The sequence below is a fragment of the Dryas octopetala genome, chromosome 3, assembly GCF_963921425.1.
Source record: "Dryas octopetala chromosome 3, drDryOcto1.1, whole genome shotgun sequence".
NCBI lineage: Eukaryota > Viridiplantae > Streptophyta > Magnoliopsida > Rosales > Rosaceae > Dryas > Dryas octopetala.
The window spans coordinates 14,456,348-14,482,452 of record NC_141368.1 but is presented as its reverse complement, the minus strand read 5'-3'; the positions used below and the strand labels follow the sequence as shown (position 1 = coordinate 14,482,452).

General features: G+C 36.0%; 2 protein-coding genes across 3 annotated transcripts; both read right to left on the bottom strand.

Moving 5' to 3' along the window:
* Positions 1-2,039: 2,039 nt before the first annotated feature.
* Positions 2,040-13,086, bottom strand: LOC147291206 (UDP-Glycosyltransferase superfamily protein). 2 transcript variants are annotated; one of them, XM_086238423.1, is made up of 14 exons: positions 12,376-13,086; positions 9,915-10,001; positions 9,166-9,269; positions 8,957-9,007; positions 8,293-8,464; positions 7,852-8,172; positions 7,328-7,531; positions 6,725-7,237; positions 6,381-6,590; positions 5,764-5,952; positions 4,734-4,906; positions 3,868-4,020; positions 3,669-3,750; positions 2,040-3,585 (listed from the first exon to the last, which is right to left on the bottom strand). In XM_086238423.1, the coding sequence occupies exons 1-14, from the start codon at positions 12,904-12,906 to the stop codon at positions 3,196-3,198; spliced, it is 3,180 nt and encodes a 1,059-aa protein (XP_086094549.1). In that variant the 5' UTR covers positions 12,907-13,086; the 3' UTR covers positions 2,040-3,195. The 2 variants fall into 2 exon arrangements, with proteins under 2 accessions (XP_086094549.1, XP_086094550.1); XM_086238424.1 differs by lacking the exon at positions 12,376-13,086 and adding an exon at positions 11,695-11,841.
* Positions 13,087-17,668: 4,582 nt separating this feature from the next.
* On the bottom strand, positions 17,669-26,105 carry SEX4 (dual specificity protein phosphatase (DsPTP1) family protein). The gene is made up of 14 exons (XM_086238018.1): positions 25,955-26,105; positions 25,797-25,866; positions 25,663-25,707; positions 24,791-24,899; positions 24,446-24,522; positions 24,279-24,355; positions 24,046-24,126; positions 23,483-23,615; positions 22,251-22,310; positions 21,562-21,618; positions 19,264-19,359; positions 18,824-18,883; positions 18,506-18,613; positions 17,669-18,049 (listed from the first exon to the last, which is right to left on the bottom strand). The coding sequence occupies exons 1-14, from the start codon at positions 25,978-25,980 to the stop codon at positions 17,924-17,926; spliced, it is 1,125 nt and encodes a 374-aa protein (XP_086094144.1). The 5' UTR covers positions 25,981-26,105; the 3' UTR covers positions 17,669-17,923.

The following is a 26,105-nucleotide window of genomic DNA, read 5'->3' as shown; positions in this document are numbered from 1 at the left end:
TAAATCTAAATAATGTTTGGAAGACTACATTTTGGGCCAGCTTGAAATGTTTATGGCACCTCTCTCTAAATTTTTTTTTTTTTTTTTCAGTAATGGGTAGTGGGGAGGGTTCGAACGCCAGTGTGCAGAGGAAGCTATTGTCCTCAGCCAACTAGGCCAACCCCATTTCACGTTTATGTCACCTCTGTAAGCTTGAGTTGATTTAGTAAAATGAACTTAAAATCATTTACTTTTAAAAGTGATATTTATATGTATAGCTTACAGAAAATATAAATTTCCAACTTTACCCTTTGAGTGCAGCAATCAGAAAAATTAAATTATTCATTATTATTTTTTGGGAAAAATTTTCAAACAGGACACCCAGTTTGGGGTCAATCTTAGTTTAGAACACCAGTTTGGGTTTGTGCTAGTTTAGGACACATATTTAGGATTTGTATTAATTTGGAACAATCCGTCAACTCAGTTAAAATCTCCGTTAAAATGAGGGATAATTTGGACATTTTTTATTTTAAAAACAAAAAAAAAAAACAAATTTTACCACTAAAAAGATCAAGACTTTTTTTTTTAGGAAAAAAAATCATTAAAAAGTTTAAAACTAAAAAAAGTCAACATTTCAAAAAGATTAAAACTAAAAACCCACAAAAACATAAAATTACATAACAACAAAAAAACAGAAAATGAAAAAAAAATTACCCAAAGCCAAATCTGGCTGGGCTTGCTGCTGGAAGGGGATCGGGGTGGGGAGGAAGGGGGGAAGAGAGGAGAGTGGGTTTTGGGTGGGATTTGTGGGTTCTGAGTGTTTGAGCGTAGATGATTTGAAGCTAAATCCAACATCAAAACCATGAGCAGGTGGTGGGCTGGAGCTATCGACACTGCCAAGGAATAATCACAACAACTCCATAATTTTACTCAAAAAATTTATGCATACTCATTTATTAGTGATCTGTACGTGCCTTTTGTGTTTCTTTCCCAGCTAACATTTTAATTAAGGATGAATATATAATTTTGCAGAAAAAATCAGAAGAAAAAGAAGCAACTCGAAGTCCCTAGAGCATAGGACTGGGTTGGGCCTGTTGCTGGGAGGGGATTGGGTGGGGAGGAAGGGGGGAAGAGAGGAGAGTGAGTTTTGGGTTCTGGGTTTTGGGTGGGTATGTTGGTTCTGGGTTTCGGGGGTTTTGGGTTATGAGTTTCAGTGGTGCTGGTGGCAGAGGGTGAGTGGAGAAGGGATCGGGGTGGGGAGGAAATGGGGAAGAGAGGAGAGTGGGTTTTGGGTTCTGGGTTTCGGGTGGGTTTGTGGGTTCTGGGTTTCAGAGGTTTTGGGTTATGGGTTTCAATGGTGCTGGTGGCAGAGGTTGAATGGAGAGGGGAGGGGAGGGGAGAGAGAGTGAGGCAGAGAAAGAAAGTGAGGGGGTGGGTTTCGATGGGAAGCAGGGGGAGGGTCGGCGACGGGGAGGAGATGGGAAGGGGGCGCCTGCTGGAGAGAAAGGGAGGGAGAAGAGAAGGAAAGAGAAATGGGCTCGGGGTGGGGGGAAGAAGAAGAAAAATAAGGGAAAAGGTGAGGGTGGGGGAAGAATAAGAAGAAAAAGAAGAGAGGAAGGGGTGTGTGTGCAGGGATGTGGATGGAGTTGGGAGAGAGAGAGAGAGAGAGATGGTGAGCTCTGGGTTGGTGGAGATGAGATTGAGAGATCCAGAGAGGTGAGAGATGAGAGTTTTCAAAGATCATAAAATTAGTTTTAAATATTTTAATTTATTTTTAGTATTAATGGTTTTAGTTTTTTAGTGGTAACCTTTTTGTTTTTTTTTTACTGTTTTTAAAATACAAAATGTCCAAATTATCCCTCATTTTAACGAAAATTTTAACTGAGTTGACGGATTGTCCCAAATTAATACAAATCTTAAATATGTGTCCTAAACTAGGACAAACTCAAACTGGTGTCCTAAACTAAAATTGACCCTAAACTAGGTGTCCTATTTGAAAATTTTTCCCTTATTTTTTTTGGCCAGGTAAATTATTTCATTGTTAAAGAAGACAGAGCCTTTCTGTGGGAGCATTGACCCGTGATCCCTAGTTTCCAGAGATGAAGGCCTTGTCAGTAGCCGACCATAGCTGCTCCTTCTCTTTAGTTTTGTTTTAAAATTTTTATAAGTTCACCAAAGGGAAAGATTGGAATTCGGTTTCTTCTATAAAAATAGAGAGAAAATAGATAGACTGATCAAATTTTAGGTGCATGAACCATCAGAAATACAATCCAGTAGTGGTAGTGACAGAGCTCTCCCAGGAGTCCCAGCTATACCACAACATTCTATTGTGTGGAAACAGCAGCTATATGAGAATTCATATTAACAAATAGCTAAACCCCTAAACCTCTTGGCCAAGACACAGACAGCCACATCCAGTTAGAATTGGTTCCTCAGGTAACACAGCTTCAAACTCAGCCATCTGACAATGTAAAAGCTGCCCTAATCTAATAACCAAAGCAGGCAACAGTCAAGAATCCCAAAAAGGAAAAAGGAAATTACAAGATAACAAAGAGTTCAGCATGAAACCGAAAATGAAAAAAAGGAGGGTTCAGCATTAGTAGAATTTCCATTCCATTAAACATGGCCTGCATGCCTCTAGCAATCTAACTCGCCGTAGTCATTAGGACCTTACCCGGGATGCATCATATACAGGGCACTGTCCCGAATGAACAATCAAATTTCTAACTGAAAAATGAGCATTGAAATTGCTCGTATGCTCAGTGATTCAAAAATCAAAACAAGAACTGCTTTATTTTAATCAAAATTGCCTATGACATTGCCAAAAAGAATACACATGTTTCTAGTTGTGAAAAAGAATGTCAATGAATGTTGGTACTATTCAAAAGCTTGGTCCTCTTTGCCACCTAAAATGCGAAGTTAACCGCCTGCCTCGTATGCTAGTGAGCTGCAATTGTGGAAAGCTACCTTGTCTTCCCTTGGCTTCACTGAGTATATATATATATATATTCAGTTATATTCAGTTAGAAAAATACCTACGAAATCCATTCTTGCGAACCATATGTTGTTGCTGTTAGAAAGAATTAAGCCAATCCTCAAACCTCGAGAGTCTTCTCCCACTCTCATCTTGAGAAATAACGAGTTCAGTAGCAGTATTATACTTTTGAGTGTGCCGGAATTAGAATTTGACCATTTCAGTTACAAATTATAAGCTTTCTATCCCCCAAGTGACTTCTGCTTGTATCCATACTTCATTCTTTCCAATAATTTTTCTTTTGTTTTCCTTTTCTTGTCCATCTTTAGCCTATATCTCTCTTCCCTTTCCCTCTCATAAATTCCTTGCCAATGCACTTCCCCAGTTAATGGCCACAACCACATCTCCCTTGGATGGTCACCATCATCTGCAGATTCTGCTAAATCTTCATCCATACTCTTTAGTAATGTACTATCAAAATATTTTGCCCACATGAATCCTTGGCGTTGCTCAACTGGGTGCTGCTCCTCCACTGAACCAGAGACCGGATCTATGTAAACCATCTTCCGTGCACTATGGTAAGCCCAGACATTGACAAGGAATTCTAGTACCCGACAGTAACAATGCTTTCTCTGTTGATTATTAAACAGTAAGTGAGGAATGTTAAACTCCCAGTGGGACCACAAAAACACAACTAAAGACCTGCATAACATACCTCAAGGTCGGAAGAACCCAACAAGCACATACTTTTGTGGCTGGAGTTGGTGTGCAGTGCATCAAGAGAATCAACAAACATCCTGCAGTTCAAATACAAAATTTCAGATATAACCTCACCAATAACCATCTGCAAGTTCTTTTTGTCTGAACAAAACAGAATTTGCTGTCAAGTGGATTTCTGATTCTCTGTAAATTACCGAGAAAACATTACGAACTCAAGGAAGGAACGAGTTGGCATCACCCAGCTATGCAAGGCAGACCAGTGACCACCATCTTCTGGCATGGGAGGAAGAGCTTCTGTATTAGATGGCAAACCATACATCGAGCGGAATGCATCTTCAAAAACATTTCTGCATGCATTTTGGAGGGATGAAAGTCATGTTTGAAGAACATCTATCTTCATGAATTAATTAAAATTAAACTCATGACTATAAGACCCAGGCAAATCCAATCACAATTGAATTTTGGAAATATGAAACCTAAAACACCCACAAAATCTGTGTGCATGTCTATATGTATGTACGTTTTGCAAACCCACATGAAATTGACTATGCCCCATCTTTTTTGTTGATTAAGTAAAAAAAAAGTAATTTAACTGTGTTGTGTGTATCTACTCACACACAAAAAAGAAAAAAAAAAAAAAAAAAAAAAAACCTGTATTTCAATATGTAGACCATTGTTTTTCAGATTGGTAATATTAAAGAGCAGTTCAGCAAAAAATGTCATACATGATTTTATAAAGCCAGCATCAAAGCTAATTGGGTGATTTACTGGTCTAGCAATCCAAAAATTTATTGGATGCATAACAATAATGTAACTGGAAGCCATTCTTCAAAGGATTTGGTTCAAAGTGCACTGTTGGCATTGGATGACAGGGAAGAGGCAGGACAAGGAACCTTATTCTCAAAATACCAGCCACAACATCCATTGTTCAAAAGAGTATCTCCTTACAGCACGGCATCATATATTTAGTTCACAAACCTTGACAACAGTGACAGATATAACTCCACCCAAGTTCTGTATGCAAACAAAAGTAGTACGACTAATATATCAAACAGCATACCTGCAATGGCCCTCATTCAAGATGTCACATGCAGACCAAAAAGTGAGTGCATCTTTGCTTCCTGTCACTCCACCATTCGTGTTCAAGTGTGCCCAAAAGTATATCACATCTCCTTTTGTGTTGTCTTGTATTGTTTTTTCCAAAACTTGTTCAGCTCTCTTGGACAAAGAAACCTGATTTGGGAAAACAAAGATGGACATGATGGCAAACTGAAGAACCGTGCATACAGGTTTATGATGGCAAACTAAAGAACAATGATACATTAGAAAAACAATGATGGATATAATGGCAAACTAAAGAAGAGAGCGGACAGGTTTATGATGGCATGCATACATACATCAATCGGGACATAACAGGTTGAATACTCGTAGCCTAAAATTTTTCCTTATAGCTATCTCCTTACTGCATTACATGTTTCAGTCCAAAGAAAAAAGTTCATTACATGATCAATTGAAGTTTATTTTTATTTTCATGCCAATCATTTAGTAGAATAAAGTCACCTCAGCTTTTTTTAGACCATGGACCTAACTAGATCTAAGAGCACAAAAACTTTGTAAAAATATTTGTAAAAGTTTGTGTCCCAGGATCCTAATCCTAATCCTATATATATATATATATATAATATTGCGAGTTTATGTGTACATAGAGTCCAGTTATATGGATGTACTCAGTTTAAGGAAGGGACCAGATTGTTGGGGCCCACCCTACAATGTTTTCCCATGATCCAAACGTCTGTTTTTTTAGGTTCCCATTCAAGATCATCCATGCAAAAAATCAGTCAAATTGGAAATTTTTTAGTCCTTTAATTATCATTGTGATCATTGATATGTTTATCGGAAACTGTGTATATTATTTGACAACAACTAGATTAATAAACGGTTTTAGACTTAATTGAGTTTTTGCATGGATGATCCTTCAATGAAAATACAAAAGAAGACAATTTGGATCATCAGACCACATTGCGGGATGGGGCCCAATGAGACTGAACAAATATTCTTAAACAAAAATTTCCACCGACAATAAGAAATACCTTCCTACCAGCAGCACGCCAAGATTGAAACCCAATCCAAGGTCTCTTATGAATGCTATCCACCTTGTTTGCAATGGCGAACATTCCTCCAATCTCACAGAGAATATTGCGATAGTAAGTGTCATTCAATATGGGAAGCCGGTCAACAGCATCCACATCATCTGATGTTGACCGCTGTGCTCTTGTAGACTACCACATACATTGTAGGATAAGTTCAAAAAATAAGGCATGAGTATACAGATGTAAAATTATTATTTCAGAGTTCAAGAGAGAATTCTCTATAAGAAAATAAGGAATTCAGTTATCATTAGCAGGTATATAAAAACAATAAGAAGTAGAGTATTTTGTATTTAAACCAAAAAAGAAATAGCTATGAACCTAATGAAAGCATTGGGTGAATGCATGTTTAAATGCTTTCATTGTAAAATATAAAAAAAGAGGCTTTCATTGTAGTTTTCAGAGAAAAAAAAAATGCACAGTTATCCAAGTCAAAGAAAAGATGATGAAACTTGCAGAGATGTAACTAAGAGCATAGTAGAAACAATGAATTCAAAGGGAGAAACTAATAAAGAATATAGATACAGAAAAAGGAAAAAAAAGAGTGGGGGGGAACTCACAAGACTTAACCCACGGTACAGAGAACCATGGTGCAAGAACGGCCAGGTCCCAGATCCACTGTATATCTCATAAATGCATACTGGCTGGCCTGTCCTCTCAAGTTCTCCCTCATCCCTCTCATTTGCTTCAAACCTAAGCTTTTCAGCTTTACGGGCATTACGATATATGTCATCCCATACACCAGGGTCTCTCTCCATTCTTTCTTCTTGCTACAAATACAGAAAAAAATTTCCCTGTTTCAGCTGTCTTTGAAAAGAATTACATTGACACATAAAGGGAGGGGAAGACGAAGTGGGATTGATTTAGACTCACACAAATTCTTTTATTTCAGGAAATACCATACCTCCTCCATTTCTAGCCTCTCATATTCTTCAGAGCTTTCAATTTCCCTCACGACATCCCAATCTAGTTGAGTTGGAATATCGTGCGCCAAATCCATAGTTTCATTCTTAGAGATGTTTGTTGAGTAAGCAACCCCGGAAAACTCTTCTTCAAGGACATTAACTATACTAGAGGATTTCAAGGATGTCTGCTTATCATCGATGTTTAGCATATCCTCTATTCCATAATCTATTTCATTCCCAAACAGATTCCATTCCCATGTACCCAGTTGAAGCTGGGAGATTGGACCTGGCAGCAGAGCATCCGATGGAAAATTGAGTGCATTCTCCAGAAGCCTTGCATAACCAGTTATGCATTCTGATGCCAGCAGGTTCGTAGCATGAAGTTTCCCAGAGGAAGCAACCGTTCGAGCAAATTTAGAAAGTTTCCCGTTTGAAATCATAAGTGAGAAAGCCCTCATTAAAGCATCAGGATTATCTTTTGGAAAAAATATCATGTGAACACCATCAACTACCTGTAATTTCAAAAATGTAAAAGACAATGAAACAGATCCCATGCCTAGTATAGCAATTAACTATCAAGACAAGAAGAATTTTGAACTCACATATTTCTTCAAGACAGGAAAATCAGGTGCAATAACCGGGATCCCAAAGGTCATGGCGCGGATAAGCAATGGAGGAAAACCCTGTACATCTTGTGAAGAACCATAGAGAACAATGTCAGCCATCAATAACACACTGTTCACATCACCATTCAAGCCATAATGCCTTACAGAACCACGAAGAAGTCCTAGACGTGAAGCAACTTCCTACACAAGAGATAAAGGGATCAAAATGCAGTTCATACTTAGTCCTAACTAATGCCAGTAGGTGAGTAAAACACATCAGAAGATTGACCAGATTATCAAATAAAATATACAAAAGTATTTCATTTTCAGTCACCTTGTCATGCTGTCAGCAATCAAATTCATATTGCAAAATACTTTTTTCAGTCACCTATAGCCAAGAAAATTCTTTTGCAAGGAAAACAGAGGCACTTGAATGCATTTAGATCAAATGCAAGACGCACAAAATGTAATAACGATTAAGACAACAATGATTCTAATGGGAATCGATTAAGACTAACTACCTGGAAAGCATCATCATATCCATCAGAAGAATTACCACATAAGAAAACAAATTTAAATGACTGTCCTTCATCATTCCTCCTTGCATATTTTGTAAGCAGTGGTCCTATAGCATGCATCGCCACAGCATAGTCCCATGAAAGCTCATTGTAGAAAAAAGAACTTCCAACAACTACAACCAACATATCATCTTCCTCGAATCCATTGTTCTTCCTCAAATGATTCTTGTTGTGGGTTTTACTGTACCTTTCTGCAGCCCAGAAATCTACTGGTGATCCAGGAATGACAAGGAAGTTTCCAGTATCAAGAACACTATATAACATCTGATACAGGATGGGGGGAAAAATTAAGAAAATTTGGAAAACAAAAGATCGATCATTTTGCAAGAATAACTAGAATAAGGTACAACCAAAACATTAGGAAAAAAAAAATGGGAGATCTACCGGCAGAGTGAAATCTGGAAACACGACAACATTAGCTCTGCTAAAAGCACTTCCCCAATGAGAAACAAGATGCTTCCAGCCCATTTCCTCATACAATGGAAGACGATTAGCAAGTGTATCTTCTTGAATTATCCATATCAGTGGTACTGAACAAAAAGGCTCCTGCATAAGGCTGCATGAATCTAAAACTCACTAATCACAGAATGTCCAACTGAAGCAACTTCATAAATGCATTTCCTCATGTGCAAGTTTTAATATACTTAAGTTTTAACTGGTGTAGAAAGCTGATATGAGATAAAAGAAGGATATAAAAAGAGAATGGAGGTGGAAAAACCTCCCAAACAATGCAGCATATGTTACTACCAATGCTACAATCAGTCATAGTGAGTCACTCCTCTTTCTGGAATTATACTTGTTGGCTGCCATGAATCCATCCGCAAAATCATCACTGTACTCATGGCATACAACATCTAGCAATATTGCTTGAGAAAACAGGCAAGCCCATACCAAGTATTCATTTTGGCTACCCAAAAAAGAGCAACATAATTTAATACAGTACGGAATTTACTTTTACTTCATATTCTGTATAAAAGTATTACAAACACTTAACGAAATTATCAAAAACTAGAATTCAACGAGCTACAAAAGGGTCAAACAAGCCCACCTTGAAATGGATTCTTTTGCTTCCACAGAGTCAACAATAATACCTTCAAAACTGTAGAAGACAAAGTGTCAAAGATCTCACTATTTTAAAGTCACTTACTGATCAACAATAGAAAAACTGCCCTAGTCAACAAAATTTATACACTTCCAACCCAATTAGAAAACCCAAACACAAATTAGGGTAAAGCCATTACAACATAAGGCAAATACCTTGACCAATCAATAAGGCTGTAGTGCTCCACAGCTAAAATTAAAATCTGGCCACCAAGTTGCTCCCACATTTTGCGTGCTTTACCATCCGCTAATGAAAAAATCTGTCATATAGGCATTGTGAGAATGCATAAGTAGCAGTTGATAACACATTTATATTTGTGAATGACTTATTTTAATAACAGAACTGTACAGCAATCTGCACTGTCACTTTCTTTTTTCCAATATAAAAAGGGACATCATATGCTGCTACCAATGATAAGATAAAGAATACCAGCCACTTCCTCCCCCAATAATTGTGAAGAATCCTCTTATTTTAATCCACCCACAACATACCATCAAACTACAAGTCCACAAGACTTTTGCTTCCTTCCCCCTCCAATAGTACAATGCTTCTCAATGAGCAAAGAAACGCATGACTCCAGAATCACCCACAACAAATTAGCAACCATGAACAACTTGTTTTCTTTCGGGCATTGTTGTGGACATCATTTTCCTCTGAATTTCAAGATATACCTTTCTTTTTTATTCATGCAGATCGGCAGGCAACTGTTCCTTAAAATATTGTTTACTTTAGACTTGTTGCAACGTTAACTTATATACTGTCAGATATTGTATGAATGCTTCTAGCAGATGAATGCTAGAGGTTTTTATGCATTCTCAGAGGACAGGTTGTTCCTTGTGTGGATTATAAATTATTATGGTTCTCATCAGAAGAAAAAACAAAAAAAAGGTATGTAAGAACTCACCTTAAGTCTATAACCCAGGTTCTTGATATTCTTCATCACAGTAATCAACATCAATGAATGTGGATCTTTCTTCATGTTTCCCAAGATCTGACATGCAACAAAAATAAGCACAGCCAATGTGAAAAACAATTCAATGCACAAAACATATTAAAATAATATTCCCTTTTGTGGCAGAGTATGGAACCAGTGATATTGAGGCACCTAAACCGCCATACCATGAAAGGCTGCTATAATGTACTTCTAACATCAATGTATTTAGTTAATATGCATATAATGCAAGCCACTCTAAGCTAGCACACATACAATGAAAGAGAGGACCAGTAGTGTCTCAAACAAAGAATATTGGCATTTGCGAGAGCATTACAAGCACAAAGATCAAGCTTTTTTAGGCAAGTTCGATTATTTGAAATAACTTCCACTCTTAAAAAGGAAATAGAGTATGAGGATTGAGTTTGGTTTCAGAATTCGAGTGACCAATTTATCAAAACCTGGGTTTACCAGAAATGTATATATACAGTCAAATAAATCATACAGCCAAACAAAATGGATCTGAGGACTACTTCATGTCAAGACAAATGGTTTTTCCTTGTAAAATCTTCATGTTATTTCCTTCAAAAGAGAAGGAAAAGCTTCCAAAAAAACCTGAAGGCTGCGGATGTAACTTTTGAAACTGACCAAGCATAGAACACCTCACTAAAGACTCCAGTCATACCCAATAAATGCCGAAATTAAATATAAAATCCAATCATTTACAGGTACTGCACAAAGAAAAAAAACTGATAATTTATGCAACGGTCATCTTGCACATGAAACATGTAGCATCTATCAGGAATAAATCCTGTTTAGCCACCTGTTCCAAAAATTTTAAGTAAATCATCTTGTAAACTAAACATATAATTATTTTCTCAATCCAAAAACATATAGCTTCCCACTTAATGCAAAGAGATGGAAAAACTTTTCCTTACAACAGGCTTCTCAATCAATTAAGAAAGTGAAGGAGAAATCATAATCCACATGGAAAGTCAAGCTTTCTGATTGCACCACATCAGCCATTTGAGCGTACAATATCCAAACCCACCCTTGTGATTAAATTCATCTCCAAAAACACAATGAAAGCAAGAGTGTATCCCTCATCAACATTTTGTGTACCCTCCCTTCTTAAAGATTCAAGAAATACACGTGGCAACAAACTTCTCTAAAAAATATTACCCATTTACCACTGTTATTCTTTTTGTTTTCCATATGCATAATTAAAGTCCAGTCTTTTTCTTTCGTTATAAAGTCCAATCTGATAACATCACTCTCTGGTCTAAAGTACTTTCCTTTTTCATTTTTCTCCAATACCTCCGATGATTTCCGCACCTTTGCAACAAAATTGTTTTTCCCATTGTAACCTACCCCTACCTATCCCTACCTCATGAATTAATTTCTCCTCTTTCCATAAAGAAAGCATTCCATAAAAATTATAAAATACATATATCTTACTGCTAGGTGACGATAGAAACTCTACTTCAACTAGAGCTTCTTATTTCTTTCACTTTTTTGGATATTTATGGCAGCAATGACTTTATATAGCAAATCAAAAACAGTCTTCCATGAAGTTATCCTTTTTCTTTTAAGTGAATACTTTGACTACAACACCAATTACATCTTTGTAACATCAATGGCTTGATATAGCAAATTACAAGCTCTCCTATATATAAAAATTTAAATAAAAAATCAACTGATCAGTTTAGCAAGAATATTCAGATCCGAATCAAAGCACAAAAAGTCTACGAACCTCTCATTGCAGTTCCTCAAATGTTCAAGTCCAACCTTCCTTGCCCTATCACAAAGATTTTTCCTCCTCTTAAGCCTTAATTAAGACTAGATATCCTCTTTGAACCATTCTTACTTGTTTGAATCTTTCCACATATTCCCATAAGCCCCAACAGCTGCTTCCCCCAAGTTTCTCAATTTATACCCAACCAGTGCCAATTCACTTGTAACCCTCAAAGAAGTCAGAAAAACCAAAAGAAATCAAAATTCAGTATCTTCAATATTTTATTATCTAGGACTTTAGAACCTGTAAACCTCCACTCAAAACAATGCACCTAAACTTGATAATCTTCAAGTCTTAAGTCTTAACTGAGGAAAATAAGGTGATTATTAAACCATTAAACATTCATAAGAAAAGTTACTACAAATAATTATATTATAGCCCATTTATTTCCCTTCTGTTTTCCCAGAAACCAAACATCCATGTAAACTCCATTTACCAGCTCCCAATTCGCTCTCATTGTGAAAAAGTGCTTAACCAAATGATCAACAGAGTTTCTTTCCAAAAGAAGAAAATGATTAACAGACTTAAATCACACTTAGATAAACACAATTGACCAATTTGTATTACGAAATGCATTCCCAAATTAACAAAAGGCAATCGAAAATGAAGCAAAAGCAGCAAGGCAATAACACTACTCACAAGAGCGAGCCTTGGCGGGCGGACACCAATCCTGGGCTCCAAACGAGCCCGATCAAGCCCATCAGCCTCCACGAACCTCCACGAGACCCTCCGGCGAGGAACGAACCTCAGCGTGCTCCCGAACTTCAAGCCTTCCCTGAGCAACCGCCCTCTGTCACTTCCTCCTCCTGCCGGCCCCCGAAAGACCAAGGTCATGGAGCTCTGCAACACCATCGAGGCCGTGGCGAACACGAAGACGGCGAAGATGAGGACCAAATAGAAGGCCGACTTTCCTTTGAAGGGAAAAAGAAGCCAGAGCAAGCCCTTGCGATAGAAGCGGGAGGCGGGGTTGTGGTGCGATCTGGGCCGCAGGAACTGGCTGCGATCCGCCAACGCCGCCCGGGCTCGGTCTTTGTAGTAGTGGCCGGGGTTAGGGTTCCGCTTGAAGGGGAAACGATCGCGAATCGAGTGGAAGCTTAGATCGTTGTTGTTGCCGCCGGCGCCGGCATTGTCGTCGAGGCTAGCTGGAGGAGACGACGAGTCCCGGCCCATTGATTGCAAGGATTTGATTTCTTTTTCTCTCGTTGGCTATTTTCCGACGGAAAATTGCCTCGAAAAAATGTTAAGAGAGAAAGTGCAGGTGATAGTGGGGTGGTGGCATTGCGATAGAGATAGAGATAGAGAGAGGGCGATGATTCGCAGAGCGTAGTTCTTCTTTTGCTTTCTTTCTCGTCAACGTGAAATGAATGCAAGTGTAACTATCCTATGTGCGAGTGCGACTTACCAAGTGTTTGCATTTTCTATTTTTCAAAATATTTTTTATTTTTAAATTTAAATTTTTTTTTTTATCACTAAATCATTATCCACTTTTATTTTTTTATTGCAATGATTATTCACTTCGAAGCTTGTCTTAATGAATTATCACTAAAATAATTCATTAAGGTATTTGGTATTAAAAATGGCTACCTATTTTTGTTTAAATATTAGACTAGCAATCGGCTCCTTACCGAGCTCTTGGTGATTCAACTAGGGAATAGTTTTACATTGTAACTAATGAGTATAGACAAAATTAAAGTGAACATGATTCTAAATGATTTATTGATTTGTACTTTTGTATGTTTTGTGTTGGTGTATTTATTTTCATATGTATATGCAACAAAGAGATAAAATGCATTTATATAAGTACCTATTTATGCAATTTTAGGATAAAAACTGTCGTCCGATTGAAACTATCGAACAATTTAAATGCCAAAAGATCGGCACTTTATTTTTAGAGCAAATTACACATAAGTATCTCAAATATACCTTATATTTCAACTTAATTCCTCAAGTTCAAAAAGTTGCACGTCAATACATCAACTTTCATTTCGTGAAAACCATATGTCTCCGTTAGATTTTCCGTCTGAAATGTCGTTAACCGCCTACGTAGCACACTGACGTGGCTTTAAAAAATGCCACATAGACAAAAATAATAAACTTTTAAAAATAAAATAAATAATTATAAAAAAAATTAAAAACCCTAATAATTAAATATAAAAAAATTTACTATCTCTTCTCTCCCTCTCTCTTTCTCCTGCGAGACCACCCCATCTTCTTCCTCCCTCTACCTGCACGTGCCCGAAAGTAGACCCAAGGGTCGACGGCACCTCATGCGAATCTCTCTTCTCGCTTCCTTTCTTTCTCGGGTGGTGGTTGTGGGTTGTTGTTCGGCAGCGGAGTCTGGGAGGAGGAGGGTTGCTCGGGTTTTGGAGTTTCGGGAGGTGGGTTGATTTGTGTGGCTGGGAGGAATGAGGGTTGGCGTAGGTCTCGGGTGGTGGTTCAATAGCGGGGTCTGGGAGGGAGGAAGGTTGCTCGAGTTTTGGGGTTTCGGGTGGTGGGTTGATTTGTGTGGCTAAGAGGAAGAAAGGTTGGCGTGGGTCTTGGGTGGTGGTTGTGGGTTAGGGTGGTTTGAGTTGTAGTTCAGCAGCAGGGTCTGGGAAGGAGGAGGGTTGCTCGGGTTTTGGGGTTTCAAGTGGTGGGTTGATTTGTGTGGTTGGGAGAGAGGAAGGTTGGGGTGGGTCTCGGGTGGTCTTGGTGGTTGTGGGTTAGGGTGGGTCTTGGGTGGTGACTGGTGGGTCTCGGGTTGTGGTTTTGAGTTGCAGAAGCACAATGGAGGGATGATGGTTGATTTGTGTGGGTCTCGGGTGGTGGTTTTGGGTTGTGGTTCGTCGACGGAGTGTGTGGCTGGGAAGGAGGAGGGTTGTTCGGGTTTTGGGGGGTAGTTGTTGGGTGGGGAAGGAGAAGGGGTTGTTGGGTGGGGAAGAAGAAGAAGAATGGGTTATGGATTTTTTGGGTTGATTTTTGTTGATGATTTTGATTGATTTTTTTTATGGTTTTGTATTTATTTTTTGTTTGTTTGTTTGTTTTTAATTGAATTATTGGTTTTTTTTATTTTTTTTGTTTTGTTTTTATAATTATTTCATTTTTAAAAGTTTATTGATTTTTTTTTTTTTTTGGTTGTGTATGTGGCATTTTTTAAAAGCTATGTCAGTGTGTCATGTAGGCAGTTAACGATCTCTTAGACTAAAAATTTAACGAATGTATGTATTTGTCACGAAATGAAAATTGAAGTACTGACGTGTAATTTTTTAAACTTGAAATACTAAATTAAAATATATAATATGTATGTATGTAATTTGTTCTTATTTTTATGTGTCAAATTGAAACTGTCGAACAGTCTAAACGTAAGCCTAGTGTCGTGCCAATTTCTCAACTCATTAAAAAGCGAAACAGTTTATCGCGCATTCTGCGTGTGGGCCCACCTATCATCCTATTTATGCTTTTGGCCTTGATAAAAAAAAAAAAAAATACTTTTTTTGTTCGGTAGGGTGTGTATTTGTGTGTCTTGTGAGTGAGTCAGCGAACCAATCATGTGTGAAAACGACAAATAAGTTCACGACTTGACGTTTTGACCTTATCAAAAGCGTTGAAAGCCAAAACGCGTTTTCCTTGCTTTTTTATTTTATATGCTGTAGAAGTTGATTAGATGTAAGATGGTATTATACGCTATTTAAAAAATAATATGTTATCTTTACAAAATAAATAAATTATGATAATCTTTTATTTATTTAAATACGAATGGACACTGATTTGGTCATTATTTATTTATTCTTAGAAATTAATTAATCACCGACTATAAATTTTGAATTTATGACATATTTTTAACAATTATATTAGACACTAAAAATTAAAAAATAAAATCTAAAAAAAAAAAAATATATCCTTTCAGTAAAATAATGACACATCAGACATGATACAAATATAAAAAAAAAATGTGAGACAACTAGCATTATTGTTAAAATAATGATATATATACAGTAAGTATTTTGAATATGATACGAATGTGTATGGCATATAGAAATATTTGTATAAATGACCAAATTAGAATTAAAAGAATAGAATTATTTAGTATTGGGGGTGTAGTGAGTAAATGAGAGAGGGGTATTTAAAGCAGTCTTTAATTAGCATCACTTTCTTATTGAAGCTGACGTCACATTTTGCATACAGTTTTGTTAGGCTGTCAGGTAGTGGGCCGACTATGATTGATAAGTGGGTTGGATAGCGAGAGTTTATATTTTTTTTTGTTTTCTGTGTTTGGCTAACAACTCAGCTGTGGGGTTGGTTGTTATTAATTTGTTTGAGAAGGATTGGTAATAATGTTCACTGTTCACATGAGAATGAGAGTGTACTTCAGACAACCTTTGATTTTGTTTTTGTACTTGGTTCGATTACAAATGATCAAACAACATTTGTACTTGTTAGCTTTGCTACATGGATTAAACTATTGAGTATTTTAAAATATTGTATAAATGATATTTTGGAGGTGATATTTGACCTCAAATATGAGTTATTTATATTTATACTTCTGAGATTTATTGTCTTTGCACATACATTTTTTGAGGTTTTAAAAATTATACACACTCCCTGAGATTTTAAAACTGTTACACATAACCTCCTGTAAGAGAAAACAATAAATAAACAAATAAGAAGATATTTGTATTGAGGTTGGATTTTACACCTTGAGTAATCTTATTAGGCCATTATACCCCCTTAGCATGCTGTTTTGCATATTTTTTTGCATACTTTTTCATCATTTTTTTATCTCACTTTAAGGATTATGTGTAACAGTTTTGAAATCTCAGAGGATATATGTGTAATTTTTAAAACCTCAGGGAGTGTATGTGAAAAGACAATAAACCTTAGGGGGTGTAAATGTAAATACTCCTCCAAATATCTACTACCATAGTCCTCCTGCAGTTTCCAAAACTACCCTTAATGTTATTAAGGCAGTAAAGTTTGATTATTCCAAAACTACCCTTATTGTTATTAAGGCAGTAAAGTTTGATTAATCATTTCATTAACGTTTCTTCATATATAGATTCACACTTGCTGATTCATACACTCATTCCACACTTTTTTTTTTTTAGGAAATTCATTCCACACTTTTAAATGACTATAGGGACGGGCAGCTCAGTTGGTTAGACTCACTAAACCCACCAAATGATAATTAAATCAATTTAATTCAGTTTATAAACGAGTGTTTGAACGCCCATATAAACGAGCATTTGAGTTTGGAAGTTCCAACGCTTATTGTAATTGTTGGTCATTGAAGTATTGCTTAAGGGATTGAAAGAAAGAAAGAAAGGCTTCTTCACACTATGCTGGCCAATTATACTTCTTTTGTGTAAAAGTTAGAGTATCAAATCAAAACCAATAGACAATAAGTGAAAAAGCTTAAGACATTATATATTATAAGGCAAAACTTTGCATTTCCAATATTCAATCCTCTCAACAACCTCTCACATATAGCATGACTTAAGTTAAAACATGTGGACAACTTATATTAACTAACATGAAAGCACGTGTGGATCTTCAAATTTTTTACCAGCTTTTGGTACGTCAAATTGCAATTCCTTAATTCCAAAGACCAATATACAATAATAATAACAAATAATTGAAAGAAACAGTTGGTCTCCACACACCACCCATTCCTCTCGCAAAAATTCACATTCAAAAGCATGTGATACTAAAAGAGGTCCTGGCGTTCGAGTTGACGCCTTTATCCAGCTTCAACCTTCTTTTTCTTTACGAGCAAATCTTTTTTTACTTTGCTTTTCAGCCTTCATTCCTAATGGTCTTTTGCAAATCTACAATGTCATTGTTTTAGACCTCTTCAACCAAAAATGTCATATTTTGGTATAACGATATCTCTAATGAAGGTGAGAGCCACCCATGCAAGTAGGATCGATCTCTATTAAAAATGTGGTCAATAATATATTACCAAAATGCGGTACAAATAATTTTTATTTTTCCTATCAATTGTGGTACAAATAGGTGCGATGTCTAACATCAAACTGCTCCGGGGCATGCATCAGAAAGTTCCATTTATGGTGAAATTAGAATTTATTATTATTCAACTGTTAATCAAACTAGAATTGACATTTATTGATATTTATTGATACATGTTATGAAAGGGGAGCTCGTACAGTTACTACTTTACATGCAGCTGACTTGCATTGCCATTCGGAGTTCATTCATCATCAGGACAAGCTTCAAGAAACTGTCTTATTTTCAGTCGTTCCTCTGATGTGAGATGAGGATCATCACCAGTCAACCTCCCCTGTATGGCAGCTACATTAGGATCATCCTGAAAAACCTGCAGGAAAAGCAAAGCAAATGAGAAATAAACCTCCCCTCTAGCTTGGCCAAGCTGGTGCTCAACACAGCATACGGACTGTTCCCAGAGCAGAGATAAATCTATACAGTACTCGGGGGAACGAACTCCGAAACTTATCTTTGCAACGAGAGGATTTTATTTTCCAATTTTCCTCCCCTAAACTAAGATTTATGTGCAAAGAAAATTTTCTTTCGCAAAATCTACCAAAAACATCAATTTTCTGCAGTGTTGCATGCCATCTATATCTCAATGAAAGAGTTCAACTAATTCTAAAGGCTGGAAACAAAGCCCTGATGGACATTAGTATCTCAAGATCTTACCTTTTTCTTCTTGCCTAAGATAGACAACTGAACGTCCTTTTTATTTTTATTTTTATTTTTTTTGTTCATAAAAGATATTTCCTTCTTTAACATAAAAGTCAAAGCTGAACCTTACTTGAACATAATTGTTGACATGGCCATCCTTGTTGGGAGAGGTGATAAGCTCGTATTTATTGCACATCCATTCACCATCGATAATGTACTTATACTCATATTGTCCTTCCTGTAAAGCATGAGTTTATTTCAAGAAAATGATCAATAAAGTGCAGGACTCTGATTGAATGTTATGCAATCCATTTGGAAGCCAGCATGGCTAACTTGTAGATGCAATTATCTCTCTATAGAATGACACATATTTGGACTTGACTAATAAGCCATGTTTGACCTGAAAAGGCCAAACATAAGCATACTGTCGATTCAGACAAATGCTTACCGGCAATTCCCTCTTGAGAATCCATGAACCTTGTTCCTCATCAAGCTGTAAGGGTATTCTCTGTAAAAGCACCACAAGAGGAAAGCATACATTGAAAAAGACAACAGACATGAAATCATGTATGATGTATCACCACCTAATCATAATATCTGAGGGTCAATTTGGTAACATGTTTGTTTTTGGTTCTCGGTTTTTAATTTTTAATTATAGATAAAGAGAAAAGCAATAAGAGATATTAAAGATGTGAAAGAGAGGAGAAAAGACATATAGAATGAGAAACTAAAAAGCAATACCCACATGTCGGTCATGATTGATTGAAACAGTCCATACTTCATATTTACAGGTAGCATAAGTTACATGTTAAAAACATAATTTGAAGCAATATAGTAAGCATAGAAGTCTGCCTCAAAACTGAAGGGCTGAAATAAAAAGATCATTACCTGACCCCATCCAATATCAAGTCCAGAGATTTCCACTGTAGAGCAATTATTATCTCCCCATGTCAATGTGACAAGCTTTTTTGTCATGCCTGTAAGCTTCAAATGAGAACATATGTGACAAATGAGTTTGTAATAACTTCTTTTATATGCAACAAAAAGAAGACAGATATTCGACCAAGTAAATTTTACTCTCTGTTAAATAAGTTTTCTTTAGTTCAGTCCATTCTAGATAACCACCTCAGGTATTCAAAATTTAAAATAAACAGCTAAAGTCAAAGTTGTAAATCTAAGTCTTTGCATCTAAAACCATTTTCTACTTTCCTCCTGATTTCCCTTTCTTTTTTTGATGAATAAGAAAAGTTATTTAAAGATCAGCCTCATAAGTTTAAATATCGGTCATATGATCATGGAGAAACAGGAATCGATAGAGCAGTATTGAGAAGAAAAAGTGAGGAAAAAATCAAACCAAAAATTATGTAGCACTTCTGGGAAGGAAAAAAAGTTCACTTCAACAGAGGGGATGATAAAATATATTTTTACTAATGATAATTGAAGTTTGAGATTTGAGAACCATACTACACTTAAAAGTTGCATTTTTCTTTGCCCCATTTCTGTGAGGCCTTACTATCTCTTATTAGTTATGTCACACATTTTTTTAAGTAACCTAGTTACTTGTATCTGTAAGGAAAAAGCTTCAACAACTCCCCACCTGTCAGGGTGTTGAACTGCCACCAGTAAGATCTTAAAACAAAATGGAAGTGGAAAAAATCTGCCACAGTTTTTATTACTCATGAAGTCAAACATCAATAATATATAAAAACATAACCAACAATGGCATCCTGCCAAGAAGAAGCAGCAGCGGCAAAGCAACAGGAAATTAGGGATGGAAATACTAGGGTCCTAGTCGGGGGGTGGAGGGGGGCTAAAATGCCTTACATAAAACTTTTGTTTATTAGGTAATCTATATTTAAATTTGGACATACATTAAACTATTTTTTTTCTTTGTTAACATAATGAATAAAACCACATTTGGTCATTTTTTATAGGTTTATTTAAGGTAACCCTAAAAAACAAAAATCTAAATTCAGAAAATTGAAATAGTGAACACAACTTGTCTGATGAAAATGTTTAATTCACTTGCAAAATATTGAACATCATAAATTATAATTTACATATTCTTTATACACAACAAAGCAAAATGCAACAAGACCAATAATTTTTTTTTTTTTTTTTATAAAATGAAGAAAAATAATGTTTTGTATGACTATGTACGACAAATAACTAAAGAATAAATTGAAAAATCTGATATGAAGGTGTTGTTTGACCTCTGTTCTTAGAATATCTGCAACTTATATATTTTCCCTCACTTTTTGATCTACACAGTTTGAGATATAAGAGATAATAATGATATTTGATATCCGTATTTGTCTTGTCTCACTAAAAGACTAGGGAATATGATAATTATGGAAAAACTGTCGCCAACTTTCTTGAAAGTCCTATATAAAAATGCCACATGTATGTAAAGTAAGAGAAATTCTCTAATAAGCATGAAAAAAAGTGAGCATACATAAGCATTGAGATTTGAGCCATTGGATTGCCAAGCACCTATTTTTTTTCATGCTTATAAGAGAATTTCTCTGTTAAGTACATGTTTAAAATTAAAGTTAAAATGATAAGATTAGCAAAAGAGTTAAAAGTTAAAAAGCCACTTGTAAGGTAACTTTTAAGTGAAAAGTTAAATCCTATAATATAATAAACCAAAACTTTTGGGTGGACTAACTACTAATTTCGGAGGCTGAAAATTTAATCACGTTAGATAGTAGTAAGGGGTTTTTGAAATTTGGGGGAGCCATGACCCCCCTTGTCCCAATTTGCATCTGTCCTTGCAGGATGCACTTATCACCTAGCTATTTTTTGCAAGAAAATTTTGTCAAGGAATGTAAATTAATGCCTTGTAACAAATGACCTATTACATGTGTTTCTGGTCAATATTGGTCTGAACTTACTGTAAAAGAGATAATCCGCTATGCACTTTATGTATTTATCAATATGCTCGTATGAGGAAAATTGGAGTAGCAATTTTAAGAATCACATCCATTTCTTGCAGCAATACAATAAACTATATCAAGAAACAACCTGCATCTTGAAAATTGGATGTGAGCCATTCCAGTTGAAAACTGACAGATTGTGTTTTTGGTTACAAAAACTGACAGAATTTAGACATGAGACAACCAGCTATGAGTAAAGCACAAACAATGATTTACTTGAAATAATATTGAAAAGGAAAAAGAAACTCACAATATCAGAAGTTGCATTTTTTATAGCATCCAGTTTTGGGAAGCACGAACGTTTTCTCTGCATTAAATTTAGAGTGAGATACTTCTGAAACATTGCAAAGATCCAAGTTTATTAATACAAACTGCGGCCCACTTTCTCATTTGCTCGAACTAACTGCCATACCACAGACATAAGCTTTCCATAACTTTATTCTTTAAAAAAAAAGTGCAATGTCATACAACTGCATAGAATTCATTATTGGTGTTGAAACCTGACATGCAACATCCTCCTGTCTTAGTTTCATGAATCCATAATTAAACTTATAACTTCTTCTTCTTCTTTTTTTTCTCTCTCTTTTCTTGGATAAATAACTTAAAACTTCCCTTTCACTAAATAATATGCACAGGGGCTTTTACAAGTATGCACAGGGGATTTGAAAATAGAAAGGCAATATCATACAACTTCATAAAATTCATTATTGGTTTTAAAACTTGACATACAAGGTCCTCCTGTCATAGTTTCACGAATCCATAATGAAACCCATATACACTTTTTTTTTCTTTCTTTTTTTGGATAAATAACTTGAAACTTCCATTTTCACTAAATAAAATGCATAGGGTCTTTTACAAGTAGGCAGAGCATAGTCTGATAAGAATATGATGTATTGATATATTATGCATATCAGAAAAACCAATGAAACAGAAAGTTACCAGCAGTAATTCGACAGCATCACTAAGTTTGTATCCCTGTACCCAGAACATGTAAGCCAACTGCCATCATAACAACATTTCAGAACATTGTTAATAAGAGATAACCAACATGGTGGGCTGAATATCATGGACAAATAAAGACATATATGAGATGAAAGTCAATGCAAGCTCAAACATATAAACTTGATGTTACGAGTTATGAGAACCCTCTGAACAGTTCTTATGGTTTTGTTTGCAGAAGTGTATCATTTTAATAATTGTGACACGGATATATCTAAGCATACATATATTTTTTGTTTGCATGGTGTCATTTTAATAACTTTCTACAAAATTTACTATAGCTTGACTGAGTACATAAGCATGTAGCCAAACCTTCTCAAGTATAACCATTCGTTGTCTGTAGGAAATCATAAAATGGTAAAGGCAAGAAAATAAGCTTTCTCATGTTCGTATTTTAATGAATAAGTACACCAAAAAAGCCATCAGACCAGCACAAAGATGTAGTCAAAACTTATAAGAGAAGCAGAACTACTCAGATGCAATGCAACCAAACGTAACACATTTACAAATATGACCAACAATCAGCCTCAATCTCATTGATTGAAATATGCAAGGGCCATGGACAAATATTTGCACTTCAACAAGGAAGCAGCCACTTGCAAGTTCTTATGCACCATTGAAAATATAATATATGAGGGAGGATCCATGGCCCCTAGTTTTTTACACAACTTTTGAACTCCTGGATTAGTATGCTTAGAATGGCTTAGATTAAGTCTGATGTGGCTAATTAAATTATTATTTTTTTAAATAATTAAACATTGAGAACTACAATTTGACAACTTTTCAATTGTAAGTGTCCATTCTTTCTCCTTTTTCCTTGGTCATATTACTAATAAAAAACTTGAGGCTTCAAACAAGTCCATTTAAAATTCCAAAAGAGTGACTAATATAAGCAAAATGATTAATTCCGGCTTACAAAAAGCTGCAAATGAGTGAACAAATACACACTGCACATGCACACACAAAATTGCATGCTTTCATGCATAATATGCATAACTAATTCTATATCATGAAAAAATTAATTATAAATAACTTGGTAACGGGCACAGTAAACAACAGGGGGGAACATAGGGGGTTGAGGGTCTATGAGAATGGTAAGCTTCATTAGTCCCATAAGGTGTTTGATCAAAAGTTGGAAAGCATATTATTAAATAAAACATTAACAAGCATACCGCAACTGCAGGAGCTCTTCCAAGTCCAGCAGTGCAATGCACATAAGTTACACCTCCGTTTTGATTTATGGCCTTATAGAATTTGCTAACAACAGCAGGAAGCCGGAGACGTAGATCGTATGCATCAAAGTCCCTGATACATTAAACATTAGTTTGCTATATATGGTTAAACAACAATATATAAATGTGTCATGTGTCCTCATGCACGGGCACATGCACACGCCCCTCCCCAGAGAGAGAGAGAGAGAGAGAGAGAGAGAGAGAGAGCAATGATTTGGTATTTTCGTGAGAGAAAAAATGAAATTACAAGTAAGAGTTTATAAGCTGTCACTGATATTGCTCTCCAAATAGAGCAGGTAAAATTGTTCAAATCAATGTCAACATAATATCTAATGCATCATTGGTAAAGAAAATCCCAAGGGGAAATAGAAACTGAAGTTAACCACTGCTTCTACTTTTCAGTAATGACAAACAAAGTAGCATGCTTCCATGTCAGAAATTCATTGTTAAATTGGAAAAGAAAATAGAAAACCAGCAACACTGAATATTTTAGCAGAACTAACCTTATTTCAGCACGCAAGTGTTCAATGTCATCAAATGTTTTGGCATACTCTCGAATGGCACCAATGTCAACCCCAAAATATCTGGAAGAACTGGTGAAGGAATTTATAGAATCAATTTTACACTTTACAACTATTACCTCATGCCTAATATAGTGAGCCACAACAATAAATTTTTCTAATAATAAGTTCCATATGTCAAATTGAAACTTTGAAGACAATATACTTTGGGATACTCCAGATCTGAATCTTTTTGCAAGCAAAAAATAGTCTTCACTCCAATGCTGCGAAGCTTGTCAACATCTTCAGGAGTCTGGTAATAAGTAGAAAGAAAAAGATCAGACAAGGTAACTTTAAGAATGGAAAAGTTTGTCCATGCGGTCTGCTATAAAACAAGGATCACCTGTAGGCAAGATCCCACAATCAGATCCGGACGTATGTAGTTATAGTTCATACCTAGCTCATGCCTATAGGTCAGGACTACATCAAAATGTTATACAAGAAATGATTAGCTGTAATTACAGAAACAAAATTAAAATGCAAATCATGGGAGGCACATTCAATTATACCTAAAACACTCAAATTTCACACCAAAAGGTAAATGAATCTATATCCTCAACACTGCGCACCTTCAGACCCAGATTTCCAAAACAGTGCATGACTAGCTGACTATAATTTTACACTTCCATATCAAGTTCCTGAGTATATTGAGCCAGGCATAATAAAGTATAGAGCATGACTAACTTACCAGCACCCATGGCTTCTGTCATGGTATTACTATATATCTCAGATTTCACCTCTTTCACTTCAGAGTTTTCCTCTTTTGCTTCAGCACTGGGCTTGGAACCAGAAATTGCCTAAATACAAACACATTTAAAATATTCAAATCACATCAAGTAGCATGGTCGATAACAGCTTCCAAGACAACATTTCTCAACAAACCAAACAACTGATTTAATAATGGCATGCATTCTGCTCATGTCCAATTACTCCACAACAAAACACAAAGACCCACAGACGCACGCAAATATAACGACTACTTAATATAATTGGGCCATCATCACGGTCATGATTGACAGATTTATGTCAAAAGAACGCTGTCCAATACATTGGGTAAAATTTATGTCACAAGAAGTTACAGTTTAGTCTAAAAGCTTAAACTGACAAAGAGCAGCATATGTGGACCTTGTGCCCATGTGGGTTGTTTTTTGTTTTTGTTTGGTGCGTTTAATTATCAAAAAGAGTAGGGTAGGATAATAAATCCATTATCTAATCCTCTTAAACCATGATAAATTAACAATTACTTCAGAAGCTTAAACTAGCAACAAAGGGCTGTTATTTAGACTTGTTTATTTTCAATTCTCATCTGGGAAACATCAAATTTAAGTTGGGAAATGGGAATGATATACAGTTGGCTAAACTCAATTAGAAATGAGAAAAAGATACATACATACACATAAATACACAAATCATGTACTACCGTCTTCCAGAGCTTTTGTTTCACACAAAAGAAAGAGAAAAAAAACCCCAGAAAAGAACAATGGGTTATAAGATCCATACAATGAGGTATGACAAACAATTGAAGCAAATATTCAATCCAAAAATCACAGGAAAAACTACCTTCACGGCCATACTTCTGGGTAGGTCGGCACTATTCATCACTCCCTGCATTCAACATAAAGTTCGTGAAAATTTTCACACACACAAGCACACATGTATGTATGTACGTACGCATTAGTGAAAGAATTGTGTACCAGAGTTGCGAGAGAGAACGAAGGCTTTCTGGGTTGCCATCTGAAGCCACGGAGAGGCAAAGCAGGGGATCTGGGAATTTGGAAAATAAAAAAATTAATTAATTGATGAAGAAAATTGGTAATTATTTTAGAACATGTGATCGAAGTTGATGACTGACCCAGGAAGATTCTGAAGACAATTCATCTCTGATCACAAGAATAAAGACGATATTTCTTTCAGGCAATCTCAGAGAGAGCTCAGTTTAGAAGTTAGAACTGATATTTTCTGCTGGCTGGCCTTCCTTTTATAGACGTCTTGTTGGGACTAAA

What these genes read in the sequence shown, in the direction of transcription:
- LOC147291206 (XM_086238423.1), bottom strand. Translation starts at nt 12,906, where the DNA reads ATGGGCCGGGACTCGTCGTCTCCTCCAGCTAGCCTCGACGACAATGCC. An exon ending in AGCCTTATTGATTGGTCAAG is followed by an intron (nt 9,008 to 9,165) that starts GTATTTGCCTTA and finishes TGTCTTCTACAG; the next exon opens with TTTTGAAGGTATTATTGTTG. An exon ending in AGAGGCTAGAAATGGAGGAG is followed by an intron (nt 6,591 to 6,724) that starts GTATGGTATTTC and finishes CTGTATTTGTAG; the next exon opens with CAAGAAGAAAGAATGGAGAG.
- SEX4 (XM_086238018.1), bottom strand. Translation starts at nt 25,980, where the DNA reads ATGAATTGTCTTCAGAATCTTCCTGG. An exon ending in ATGCTGTCGAATTACTGCTG is followed by an intron (nt 21,619 to 22,250) that starts GTAACTTTCTGT and finishes AATTTAATGCAG; the next exon opens with AGAAAACGTTCGTGCTTCCC. An exon ending in TTGATATTGGATGGGGTCAG is followed by an intron (nt 18,884 to 19,263) that starts GTAATGATCTTT and finishes GTGCTTTTACAG; the next exon opens with AGAATACCCTTACAGCTTGA.